Consider the following 13,285-nt stretch of genomic DNA (forward strand, 5'->3'; position numbering starts at 1 on the left):
CCCCCCCCCCCCCAAATTTTTTTTAAAGGAAGGACTCCCAAATTGGCCAGGTTGGGTCATATGATCATGCTGTACCTGTCACTGTGGTAAAAGGAATAGGATACATTAGCCCAGTCTGTAACCAATACTGGTTACCAGAAAAAAGATGCTAAACAAACAGTATCCACTTCAGCAGTAGAATAGAAGAGGTGTATGTCAAAATATTTTTAAATTTCATATATATATATATATATATATATATATATATATGTATGTATGTATACACTTATAAAATAGCTTGTTTTATTAAATACCTATTATATATTATATTTAAGTTTTTCTTGAACCATTAAAGTTGCATATATTGGGTCTTTTTGTCCCTAGATGCCCCAGTGTGTCTTTCCTAAGAGTGAATGAGGCCATGTTCTTAAATAACCATCGCCTAGTTATTCTTTTTGTTCCATTATAACTAATTAGCAATTTGTAGGGAGACACTTTAAGATCGTGCAGATATCCTGCTCCTCTTCAGATTGTTCTCCCTAGATTTAACATCCCTTGAGGATTCTGGACCATGCCTGTCTTTTTTATGGTGGTTGCAAAATGATTTTTTTAACTCTACCACTTCCTCTACATTTACCATTTGAGTCTGTAGTAAACAAGAGCTCTTCCACCTCTCTCATTCATTCATTATTTATGTATCTATCATTGATAAGGATTTTTGTTGTTTTCAATGACTTATAATTCTTTACTGTCCTCAATTGGTACTTAAATGGTCTCAGTTTGGGGCAAAGAGAGTGCTTCAAGCTGGCTCCTATGTTGTTTTGACATGCCATCTTCATTTTTTTGAGCATTCTCTTACTTTTTGACATGGCAAGATGTTTCAGACTCATCTTCTATCTTTCCTACTTAGGCCTTGTAATCAGCCATTTTTCTGAGGAGCTTTAGTGTTAGACATTGAGATCTGAGTGCTTAGATATATATATTGCTGAATGGGTATCTTTGCTCCTAGTTGTCAAAACTAGGAAGAATACACACACAAACATGTACATATGGATATATATACACAGATATACACATACATACTTATGTTTACACACATAAGCACACATAGGTACACATGCATGTGTTCATATGTATTATAGAACTCATGAGTTCATAATGATGCCTCCAATTCAGTCATCCCATGGTATCTTCCTTGCTTTACCGCATTTCATATCTGCCATCTCCTGTCTTCCTCAGTGAGAATCCCAGCTCCCAACAAGGTCAACACATTTATTCATTTGCTTAATTCTGTACCACATCTAAAATAGCTTAGAATCACGTCACCCATATAACTATCAAAAAGGAGGAGTTCAGGATTTGTTTACTGTTCTCCTTCCTTCTCCCCAAGGCTGAGAGTATATAGTCATATACTGTTTTCATCAATTGATGGGATTAATGTTTTATTCTCCATGCAATTTAGTTATGTTCTTTGGATTTATTTGTTTAAGTTTGTTTTCACCTTTTTTTTATTTTGAAAATGTGGGGTACAATTCAGGGTTAGGTATACAAATGTTCATTTTGCAGTTACCCTTGTTGATGAGGGGAGATGTATCTTTAGATTTAGTTCTTGTAAATGGAGTTGCTGAGTCAAAGGTTATATGCATGTGTAGTTTTGCTAAATACCATTTAGTGACTTTTTGGAAGACCCTGGAATTTCAGAGGGCAAACATGGGCCAAACTCATCTCTAGGTATAGCAATTTGAAAATTAAAATGTCTTCTTTTGATAAAACTCTCAAGCATAAGGTTTTTGAAACTTACTCCCAAGAAGAGAAAAATACATTTTATGTAGTCTTCCTGGAGGATGAATTCAGATATTTTCTTGGTATCCTATTTGAAAATTCCATTTGTATGCAGTGGCTCATGCCTATAATCCCAGCAGCACTTTGGGAGGCAGAGGTGAAAGGATTGCTTTAGCTCAAGGATTCAAGACCAGTCTGGGCAACTTGGCGAGACCTCATCTTTATAATACACCAAAAAAACAGCAGGGCGTGGTGGTGTGCACCTGTAGTTCCAGCTACTTGGAAGGCTGAGGTAGGAGGATCGCCTGAGCCCAGCAGGCTGAGGCTGTGGTGGTTGTGAGTATACCATTGCACTCCAGCTTGGGGACAAAGTGAGACTCTGACTCAAAAAAAAGAAAAGAAAATCCCATCTGTAAACTTACAAAAAATCTTTTCTTCCTTATATTTGTCTTTATCAGAACAACTCCAGGAGCTCATCATGACTCCTTACTTTTAGCATTTAATGTGTTTGTGAAAATCTATACAAATAGTAAAGTGTCATATTTTATGGACTATTCCTTAATTATATTTTGGCTTGGTTTAGCTTTGAATATGAAGTTTCACAGTGAAGCACATGAATATTTAAAATGAAGATTAAGCATGTATAGATAATTAAGTTACATTTAGTAAATAGGCGAGATTGGTTTCAGATGTTAGGAAGGATTTAAGATTTTGCAGGCCGGGTGTAGTGGCTCACACCTATAATCCCAGCACTTTGGGAGGCCAAGGTGAGAGGATTGCCTGAGCTCATGGGTTCGAGACCAGTCTAGGCAGCTTGGTGAGACCTCATCTCTACAATAAATAAAAAAATTAGCCGAGTGTGGTGGCACATGCCGTGGTTCCAGCTACTTGGAAGGTTGAAATGGAAGGATCGCCAGAGCCCAGCAGGTTGAGGCTGCGGTGGCTATGAGCATGCCACTGCACTCCAGTCTGGGTGATGGAGTGAGATTCCAACTCAGGGGAAAAAAAAAAAAAGAAAGAAAGATTTTGCAGAAGATTCAATGGGTCTCTGTGTATGTGATTATTATGATCACTTTTCGGATAATATAAGCTTTTAAGTTTGTGTCAAAAAATTTAGCACAGACCATTTGATAAGAGGTCTACAAAAAACTGTCAACTATGGATTTGTGAATTAAAAAATATTTAGGTCTTTGAAATCTTTTTGTTTATGATTCTTTTAGTCATTTTTTTGAAAGACAAATAACATAAAAGGAGATTTGAAGGGTTTTTGGGGGTTTTTTTGGTTTTTTTGTGAGTTGGAGTCTCACTCTGTCGCCCAGACTGGAGTGTAGTGGCCACTCCCGGCCACCGCAGCCTCGACCTGCTGGGCTCCGGCGATCCTTCCGCCTCAACCTTCCGAGTAGCCGCAATTACAGGCGCGTGCTACCACGCCTGGCTCATTTTTGATTTATTGTAGAGATGAGGCCTCGCCAAGTTGCCCAGAAGGGTCTTGAACCCGCAGGCTCAGACAATCCACTCGCCTCAGCCTCTCAAGGCGCGGGATTACAGGCTGAGCCACCGAGCCCGGCTGAAGTTTTTATATTTATCAAAAGGAAGACTGGGGGTTTTTGTTTGTTTGTTTGTTCTTTTGAGTTAAAGAGACATTATTTGGTGCATTCAGCATCTTTTTAAACTATTTTGCCTAAGTCTCTTCTCTTGAGCTGATAAGAAGTGGAAGAACTTTGGGGTTTTTTTCCCCATTTTAGGGTACAAGTCTCTTAAAATCTGTAATTCTCTAAAATGGCAGGACCTCTTGAGTTTTACTTCCTCAGATTGGATCATCATCGTTTCCGTCATAACTTTCCTGGTCAGTGGGCAAATCAATATTCAGCCTGGGGAATAACAGGTGAGCTGAATTTGGGCTCACCTGGTTGGACATCTGTGCTTGGTGAAGGGTATTCAAGAGAGAAGCAGGCTATTTAGTTGTTGGCACTGGTTGGTACACATGTTGGATTACCCCTCCCTGAACAAGGCCATTTAGTTTTCCTCTCTTCCCCACACCTTCTGCCAACTCTCTTGATGGGAAATACCAATAATGTTGGCTCTCTTCCTCATCCTTCATGCTCTGTCACTTGTTAGGACTTCCTGGTGGGCCTTTCACCCTTGAGTTCTCGCTGGTTGTGTCTTTAGTTCCTCTTGCCTAGACTTGCTATGATGGACATTTTCATGCAGAAAGAAGTCTAAACTCTCTGGCTAGTGTACTCTTAATTTTCTCTTTCAGTTCCATCATGTACTGCTTCTTTTTACTTGCCTTTTCATCCAGCTACACAGCTATCTTTTACTAAATGTATCTGAAACACTCTTCCATTTCCCAAGAATGCCATGGTGATTAAGAGCACAGACTCTGCTTGGGTTCATATCTTGTCTTCAACATTTACTAACATATTACTTTGGAAATCTAACTTAATCCCACTGTGCTTTCAGATTCCTCATGATAAAATGGGAATAAGAATACCTTCTGCCTGACAGGGCTGTTGTAAGGAACAAAAAAGATAATCCGTGTAAAGGACTTAGAATTGTGCCTACACATAGTATTATTATATAAAGTATTAATTGTAATCATTATTACTCATTATTATTGTTATTTCTGTCTAATGGTAAAGTCCTATGTATTTTCTCAGATCTCCCCAACTACAATAAATTTTATTTATCCCTTTGATGCATTCATCTAGCCATTGTTTAAAAAATTTAAGACTTGCTTAAATATTATTTGAATACTTACTATATATATGATATAAGACTTCTCACTCTGAGAATACTAAACTTAAGTACATACTGCCCTCTAGGAACTTAGAGTCTAGTAGGAAAGATCAGAGAAGTAGAAAATATTAATTTCTTGAGCAAATGTTTATTGAGCAACTGCAGATGATCCAGGCACTGTATATAATTAGTGTTCTGAGTCTGGTGTCACAGTTAACAACTAATTGTAGTGAAAGATCAGTTTGAGTACCTTAAGCAAAGCACAGTTGAAGTGCTTTAAGAGCGTAGAAAAGAGAGTTTAGCAGCTAAGAGGTTCAGGAAAGACTTTTTAGAGGAAATGTTGCCATCTTAGCAGGACCTTCAGGATGGATGGACTTTGCCCATCTCCCCTTCTCAGGAAGCATTCATGTACTGCCTTGGGCTGTGGCTGTAGTTGGACTGTAGGTTTTTCATAATTGTAAGCTCCTCAAGTGTTCACTTCATTTTTGAGTTCCTACTGCTCACTTTGGATCTAGCACATACTCAATTGAGGGTGGTGACAGATTAGGGAGATGTCTCTTCCTTAGTAACTTAAAGGGAGATTGTAATTTGATGATTCATAATATCTATGAAGCAGTCGAACTTCCTAGAGAAAACATTAGCAGTCAAATTTCCTAGAAAAAACATTTGTACACACTCAACGTGAGGTTTTTGGAGATGTTCATATTATTTCTTACACATTAATTGTAGCCATAGTGACAGGAGTGTAATGAAGAAAATTCTGCATCATTCCATGTAGATATTTCTTCCCATGTTTCTGTATACTTCTGGGAAGAGACTCTTATAGATTTTCCATTAAAGGCTACCCTGGTCCTAGAATTCCAGGGTATGATTTCATGAATTTGATCACATGAGAAATCTTAGTTTTAAAAACTGCCCAACAGTTTTAATTCTGAATTTCTCCTTGTAGCAAGGAGCAAGGACCAACCCCAGTGGAGAAAAAGAAGAAAGGAAAAAGGAAAAGTGAAACTACAGTGGAGAGTTTAGAACTGGATCAGGGCCTGTCGAACCCATCCCTGCGGAGTCCTGAGGAGTCCACTGAGTCTGCAGACAGCCAGGTACAGCTGTGACCGGGAGGCCTGGTGGAGGTTACGGCTGCTGGATGGGGTCTTGCTGACACTGATCCTATCGCTCTTCTATGCTATCTCTAGCATAGTATCTAGACCTGGGCTGGGCTTTTACTGTTGTGGGTATGAGCAGGTAGACTACAGTCTTTTTCCCTAGCCTGATCCTTATACTAATAATATACCAGTTTTTTAGTGGTGTTTACTTCTTTCTTGGAAAGTAGCATACTACTGGGCTGCAACTGATGTGGACAGTGAGGTTGTAAGCCAAGCTAGGTAGTGCTCAGGGGAACTGTTTTGCCATGCAGGTGATGCATTTAATGTCAGAGTGCTAGGCCAGTCTGCACACTCATTTTCATAATCTCAGATGCTGGAAAAATCAGAGATGTATTCATTATGCCAAAAAGTAAGGAAAGTTTGGCCAAACGTGAAAACACAGAGTTGCCCGTCTAAATCAGATTCCTATAAATATGTCAAAGTGTGCCCATGATGTTGTTAGGGACTTTCTTTCTGAGCTGAGAATCTCTCTTGGACATGAAGTCTAATTTTTGAAAGTGCTCCATTTCCTCTGATATCCACAGCAATTTAGCCGTGTTGTTACAAGGGGACCATTTAGAATAAGACTGGACCCTCGTAGGTTTCTCAGTGATGTTCACTGTAAGAAGATAACAGCTCATGATGTCATAGTATTAATACATAGTAATGTCTGGTGTCAGAGCCTATAAACTGGGGCTGATGGCTGTCAGGTATTGAGATTGGCAAAGTAGCAAGCACATCAAGTTGATTGGATTTGTGTTTGTAGGATGGTAATCTATATCTGGGATTGGGGGAGAGATTTTTATATGGACTCCCTCATGCAAAGCAAAACATCAAAGAAATGATGTAGTGAAGAAGTGATGGGAACACAGAAAGTGCCCAGGAGGTATCTTTTGGAAGAAAGAAGAGGTGAGGTTTTGCTTTTTTTTTTTTTTTAGGTTTAAATATTTGAGAATGAGTTAACTGATTCCTTTAAGTGATTCTGTGCTTGGATATGATGAGTATGTAGAGATGAATTGGGTGCTTCTCTGAGAAAAGCCACTGGGCTGCTTTGTTGTTGAGTGTTGTCTCTCTAAAAGGTACAAGCTACTTAACTAAAGATAAGTCCTTAGATCATCATGATCAAGGTGACTCAGGAACCTTGTTTTATCATACTTAAAATGTCTTCTTGCGTTTCAAAAAGTGTTATGAGATTCTCAAAGTAAGCTCCAATAAAGTTATTATTAATTTTTCAAGCTACATTTTTAGAAGTATGTGGTAAGTACAGTGATCTCAAGCAAAAAGTATGCAAAACTGGCATTATTGTCATAAGATCTGAGCTTCTAACTAATGCTGGAAGGGACCCCAAAGATGATAAAGTTCATCTCCCATCCCTGTTTTATTGGGATAGAAGCAGATTCCAGAAAGGAAGAAAAAAACGTCCCCGCCATTGATGAACAAAACACATCTCCGAGGACTACCCCTTCTTTTTAGTGAATCGTGGCAGTTCGGAGATTAATAATAATATGCCTCATTCAGCTAGATCCCATTTTAAGCGAATTTAGTCCTTAATAGAGTTGTGTTTAAGTAAGATTTCTCGTGTAAGGTGAGCAAGCTCCTTGGCATGTTAGTAAATGTAGATAAGGGTATTCTTGTGTAAGCTTTTGCCTTTGACTCACAGAGTTTCTCTGATGAGTATATTTGCCCTGCAGAAACGACGCTCAGGAAGGCAAGTGAAGCGCAGAAAATACAATGAAGACCTGGACTTCAAAGTGGTAGATGATGATGGGGAAACAATTGCTGTTCTTGGAGCTGGCCGAACATCTGCACTCTCAGCTTCTACACTGGCTTGGCAGGCAGAGGTATGGCCTTTGTATGAAGGTGCTGACCTTGGCTGGACAGTCATTTGGTCTTGTTGACAGAGTTGTTCTGTGGCTCTTTGTTGAAGCTTGCATTAGATCATTTTAACTGCTGCTGGTAACTTTCAAATGACTACCTGTTTTACTTAGAGTGAAATGCATACTTCTTTCTGTGCCTAGCAGGATTCTCTTTGATCATACTCTCTCCTTGTTGCACCTAATTTTTTAGGTAAATGACTTTTCCGTATCTCTCATTACACTCCAGCGAGAAGACTGGCTATTTTTTAATGCCTTGAACTAATAATAGTTCTTTTCTATCTACAGGCCTTTGCCTGTGTTGCTCCTTCTCCTTGGAATACTTTACATAACTGGTTATCATCGTTTAAGTTTCACCTAAAATAGTATCTTCTTAGACAAGTCTTTCCTGACTCTTTTTCTAAAGTAGGTCTCTGCCCCACATCCCAGTGATTCTCTATTTCAGTTCCTTATGTGTTTCCTTCATAGCATTTACAACTTGTAATTGCATTTGCATGTGTCTGATCTCTGATTTTGTTTTCTTTATCTCTCTTATTGGAATGTAAAAGCCTTTATTATACAAAATAGTTGTTCAGTGAATGAGATCAAATTCTACATTACAGTTGGAAGGAACTTTGATTCACCAAATGTGTATTGCAAGTATGTGCTAGGTACAGTGGCTATGCAGAAAGAGGAGTCGATAGGAAAGGAGTAGAGAGAGGTATAGGAAGACAAGGTCTTAGGAGGAACATGTTCAACATGAACTAAAGTCCCAGAACCTGAATGGTACTGCAGGCTGTGATATGACAAATGAATGAGCTTGACTGGATGCTGAGGTGTCATTTGAGGGATGGGGCAAGTAGAGGACTGAGAGGTAGGAGCAGTCACAGTATGAAGGACCTTGGTTATCACCTAAGAGATTTGGCCTTTATACTGTAGATGGGATGAGGGTGGGAGGCATTCATGGGTTTAAGCAGAGAAGCTGGACAACTATATTTGCATTTTGGCAATTTCTACTGGTGGCAGCATCAAAGAGGAAGATAATAGCATTAGGACTTGATTACAGAAATACTAGAAAGCAAAAGAGTTAAATGTTGAAAAGGAAGCGGTCTGTGCTGAGGAGCTTAAAGAGAAGAAATGATAAACAAAGAAACAAGCAGGCTGTGCATGTAGGAGGGACATTATTGCCAGCAGCACGTTCTGGGGCACAGGCTGTCCGTTGTTATGGAGTCGCTATTGCTGACTTGGCAGAATTTACACACTCTATGGATGGCAGCAGAACAAATACCTGTCATTCCTCCTGGACACTAATGTGTCTTTCAGAAGCTGGTAATACTTTATCTTCTTCAACCACCTCGCCTCCGACTTAAGGTATTTTCACATAATTTCACACATCCTTTTACTCTGTATTTGCATGGAAAGTTGCAAAGAGCAGGAGTTATTGTCCCTATTATAGCAATCAAGAAACTAAGGCTCAGAATGATCCAGATCAGAGTTATTTAGCAGCAGTTAATCAATGACTAGCATGTAAGAGTTGATTTCATGTCTCTGCTAAGGGTTATCCAACTAATGAATATAATACTTAATAGGAATAATAATTTGATATATTGTCATTACAGTACTTTTCAAGCAAGTAATTAAAAGTAGCTCTTACAAGACTGCCATTAGGGGGTAAGATTGTGTTGCTTTATTATGGGTTTTCCTTCCTTGTGGATTTTATGGTGGTTTTGGTAGTTGAAACACTGTAAGGGATTTTATTTTCTCCTAGTAGTTATTTAGCCTAAGCCATTAACCATATTTCAGATGTTGTTATGATTTCTCCGATGGCACTTGACGAGCAACAGTAGCTGATATGACAGAAATAAGTCAGGAAATTGTATGTATTTTATCAAGGCTCTTTTTTCTCTTCTAAGAGTACAACAAAGAGAGGGTTTATATCTGGAGAAACATAAGTTAAAATCTGAATTTGCTTTAACTATGCCTCAATTTATCAAATTTAAGCACAAAAGAGGCTTGATATGTGGTTTTGGCTTTTATGTTCAGAGAAGCAACCATGTGAATCTGGCCTCCAAACCTGAAGTCTGGCTTAGCATACAGAGCAGACCAGACAGCCATTGAGGGAACCAGAGAGATCAGCTTATTGAGTGGTTTTCAAAATCATTGCTCCGTAGAGCCCTAGCTGCTGCAGAACTACAGCTGCTCACCTTGCAACTGTTTTACATGCCGGGCTTTCTGGTGAAGTTTGAATAAGGGTTTCCCAGGTTAAGGCAAAGTTTGAAAACCATGGATCTCATGTAGGGTTCCAGGCAATCCTCAGGGCTTTTCTTACGTTCATCTCCTGATGACTCCTTTTGGTGGGTGTGTGCCTGCCTGCTAACTTTAACTCAGGGCAGAAAGGGGAATGGAGTCCGCACCAGAATGGCCCCGCTGTCTTTTTTCTGCCAATCTGTGCTGTGTCTTGTCAGCATGCTTAACCCCAGATCACAGCCTCAGCATTAGTTACCAAGTGGTGATGTTGCTAAAAACATCTTTATACACAATTCATTCTAGCTCAAGACTGGCATATTATCACAGTTCCACTTTGGAATCCAGTAGGCAGTCCTAAGCCCCTTGACTTGGGTATGGAATTCAGGGACTGGAAATAAGTTTCCATCCTAACTGTGACTCTTTGCTTTCTATTTCTTTGTCAAATTGATGTTGGTGCCTGGAACAGACAGTTAAACAGTGCATTTGCCAAGATATAGACTTACAAGCTGACTCAGTTTTTACCTCCTACATTTGAGTAGCTTGTATGATCTTGCCTTTTGGAACAAAAGGACTTTAATTTGAATGAGACTTTTCAGTGCTCTCCTATGCTCTCCTATGCCTCACTCCATGTCTTTGCATATAGTATTGTACCTCTTCTTTGTCTGACCTTTTCCTGTGTCTGGTGGGCTGAGCTCAGTTGTTTCCTTTTCCAGAAAGTTCCCTGCTCCCACTGAGCACTCTAACTCTGTCGATGTCCTTTGAACACCTGCCAACTTTTTTGTTTCCTTCTTCTAAACCACGAGCTACTATAGAATATGGCTTGCATCTTTTTTCCCTATGTACTTTGGCGGGCATGAAAATGTTTTACTATAAAGTTAAATTCACAATAACTCCCAGGAACCATTCAGATGCAACTGCACTTTCCATCTTCTGTTCTGTAATGTTATTTACTGTTGTTGTTTTTATTATTCCCAACTCAGCGAGAACCCTTGTACCACTTCTTCATAGCCTAATGATTGTTCTGATTTTCGGTGCCTCTGCCGTACTGTTTTAATTATCACTCTGGACTGTTCTCTTCATCAGGTTGTAAAGTTTTGCAAAGTCAGGCATCGCTTTCTCATTTATTGTAATTTTCACTTAGCATAGGTAGAACTTTATGTTTCTGTTGGGTAGTAACTAGTATAAAGACTTGTACTTAGTTGTATTTATCATATAATTATTCAGTGAATGAATACATATGTTTAAAACCCATTATGTAAACAGTTATGATTAAATAACTTTTTTTTTCCATTTCCTTATACTGGTATTTTTTTCCCCACTGGTATACATCAGTCCAGGCAGGCACTTACTTAAGCCTGCAGGCAGGCCCTCTTTCTAAGGCTGCTTGCTGCTGTTTAGCATCCAAAGCTGTAACTTTGTACCAGCTTGCATGTCTCAGTGCAGCCATCAGGTGGGGCCCTTCAGCATTAGGCTCCTATCTGCTCAGCCTGGGCTGGTGTTTCTTTCTTTCTTTTTCTTTTTTTCTTTTGGGTGTTTCTTGAGTCTTCCCATTTTTTTCATTGGGTATAAACAGCAATTCCCGCACTGTGTTTTTCTTCAGGTTGTTTCCTGTATTTGTTTTATCCTGCCACCCTCTATGCTGAGGCCAGTGTTTAATTTGCCGCCACACACACTGTAGTTCCTTGCTACAGGTGTCTGTTGTCCCCAATCTGATACCAGACTAATTTTCCCAAAATACCAGAATTGCTGGTATTTTTCAGTTTCCTGTTCAAGAAATCTGAGGTGGTTACTTCTTAACTCCTTTAAGGTTTTTTAAAAAATGCGACTGCATACTACCTGTTTACCCTCATTTATTCCCACTCCTCATTGTGTGTAATACTTTTACTCTAATGAGACAGTTATTCACTATTCAGATATGTGTCATTCTTCAAGTTCATTTCACCTTACCTTCCTCTTTGCTGTCCTCTTTTATGAGGGCCCAACTAAAACCTTACCTGTTCTGTGAAAAGCAAGCTATTCTCACTTTCTGAACTCTTATAGGATTATAGTTACTATCATACCAATTAGCATTTACCCTGGGACATTTCTAAGACAAATATGTTTATTTTGTTTTCCCTGAATGAGTGCAATCCCCTTGAGACTGGGCATCAAGCTTGATACTATTTTTGTTTATTCCATGACACTGGCAAATATTTGATGATTTGAAAAAAGTGATTTGTTTCTTGCTAGACCCCCTTCTTATGGTAAGCTAAATAGAAGTAAAAGAGGTGGTTGGTTGAGATTGGAGGTGAATAGGGTTAAAAGTTTTTGTTATTTTCTCTAAGAATAAAATTTAAAATTATTGCATCTCTGTCATACAAGTGAATGAATTAGAATGGTCTTCTTTGAAGGATAATTTGAGGAAATTCCAAGCAGTTGAGAACAGATGGTTGTTATGGAAGTATGTTTGGCAAGCAGATTTAGTTTATATCTGTGTGTATCTGTATACACTGAGTGTTTGTACACACATGATCATTACTTATGCACAATCTCTGTTTAGAAAAAAAAATTCTGATTTTCCAGTTTCCTTCCCACTTTAATGTGTATTTTGGAAATGTTTCCCTTTTCTTTTATTAGGATAGAATAAAAACCTACTTTCTGTGTTTTGATGATCACTGCTGATTCTTTAACACTAGTAACTCACCCTCTTCTTTAACCATTGCCAAAAAATAAGTTGAAATTTTATTTCAAACTCCTTAATTTTTACTTGAAACTTTCCTATAAAGAAGAATGTTTTAAGCCTTCCTTTTTTTTATTACTCAGAGTAAAGTTCTGTACCTTTTTCATCCATGTGTTAAAGTTTCCTTAGATTTGATCCTAGTTACATACTCTGAATAGAATCAAAGTCCTACTGTCAGAAACCATTTTCATCTATTCATGGTGGTAAGAATAAGAGAATATATGAAGCAATCTGGTAGTAAGGAAGAGAATAATGTTCCTCTAAACATGTGTATACATGTGGATACTTGCTTGCTAGTCTGGGTACACAGACTTAGGTGCAGGCGGGGAAAGTAGTTAACACTTATGAAAGTTCAATGCTGGCCAACACATTTGACTTCATTTCCAAATCATCATTTATTTAAAAATATTTATTGGGTACCTACTACATGCCAAGGAATGTCTGGGTACTGGAGATAACACCAAGGAACAAAAGAGACAGAAATTCTTGCCTTAATGGAGTGAGCCTGCAGCAAACATATGGCCAGTCTCTCCCTCCACACGTTTACCAGAGTTTGAATCTACAAGAGATGAGAGGCCAAAGGGCTAAAGTCAGAACTTCCAAAGGGTAGAAAATAAGTAGGGAGAGGCTGGTAAGAAACCTTACAAAATAAGAAAATTACGTAGTATGTCAGTGGCGATAAGTGCTATTGAAAAAGATATCAGAATAAAGGTGGTATGAAATTCAGGGAAAGGGTGGCAATTTTAAATAAGGTGGTCAGAGTTGCTTTCACTACAAAGGTAATATTTGAACAAAGAACTGAAAGAGATAAAGGAGGAAGGGAGTCA

The 13,285-nt window shown here is 38.7% G+C and overlaps 1 protein-coding gene across 1 annotated transcript in view; it reads left to right on the forward strand.

Annotated features, from left to right (window-relative positions):
* Positions 1 to 13,285, forward strand: part of LOC103253168 (chromodomain-helicase-DNA-binding protein 6-like) — a gene marked incomplete at its 3' end in the record, with an annotated part of 79,778 nt that overhangs the window by 14,046 nt on the left and 52,447 nt on the right. The window contains exons 3-4 of the mRNA XM_021709075.1: positions 5,450 to 5,597; positions 7,331 to 7,480. Coding sequence (XP_021564750.1) covers positions 5,450 to 5,597; positions 7,331 to 7,480 — 298 coding nt within the window. The remainder of the gene's footprint in view (positions 1 to 5,449; positions 5,598 to 7,330; positions 7,481 to 13,285) is intronic.

Source organism: Carlito syrichta, unplaced genomic scaffold (assembly GCF_000164805.1).
Source record: "Carlito syrichta isolate Samal-C Ts95f unplaced genomic scaffold, Tarsius_syrichta-2.0.1 Scaffold66842, whole genome shotgun sequence".
NCBI classification, from domain to species: Eukaryota; Metazoa; Chordata; class Mammalia; order Primates; family Tarsiidae; genus Carlito; species Carlito syrichta.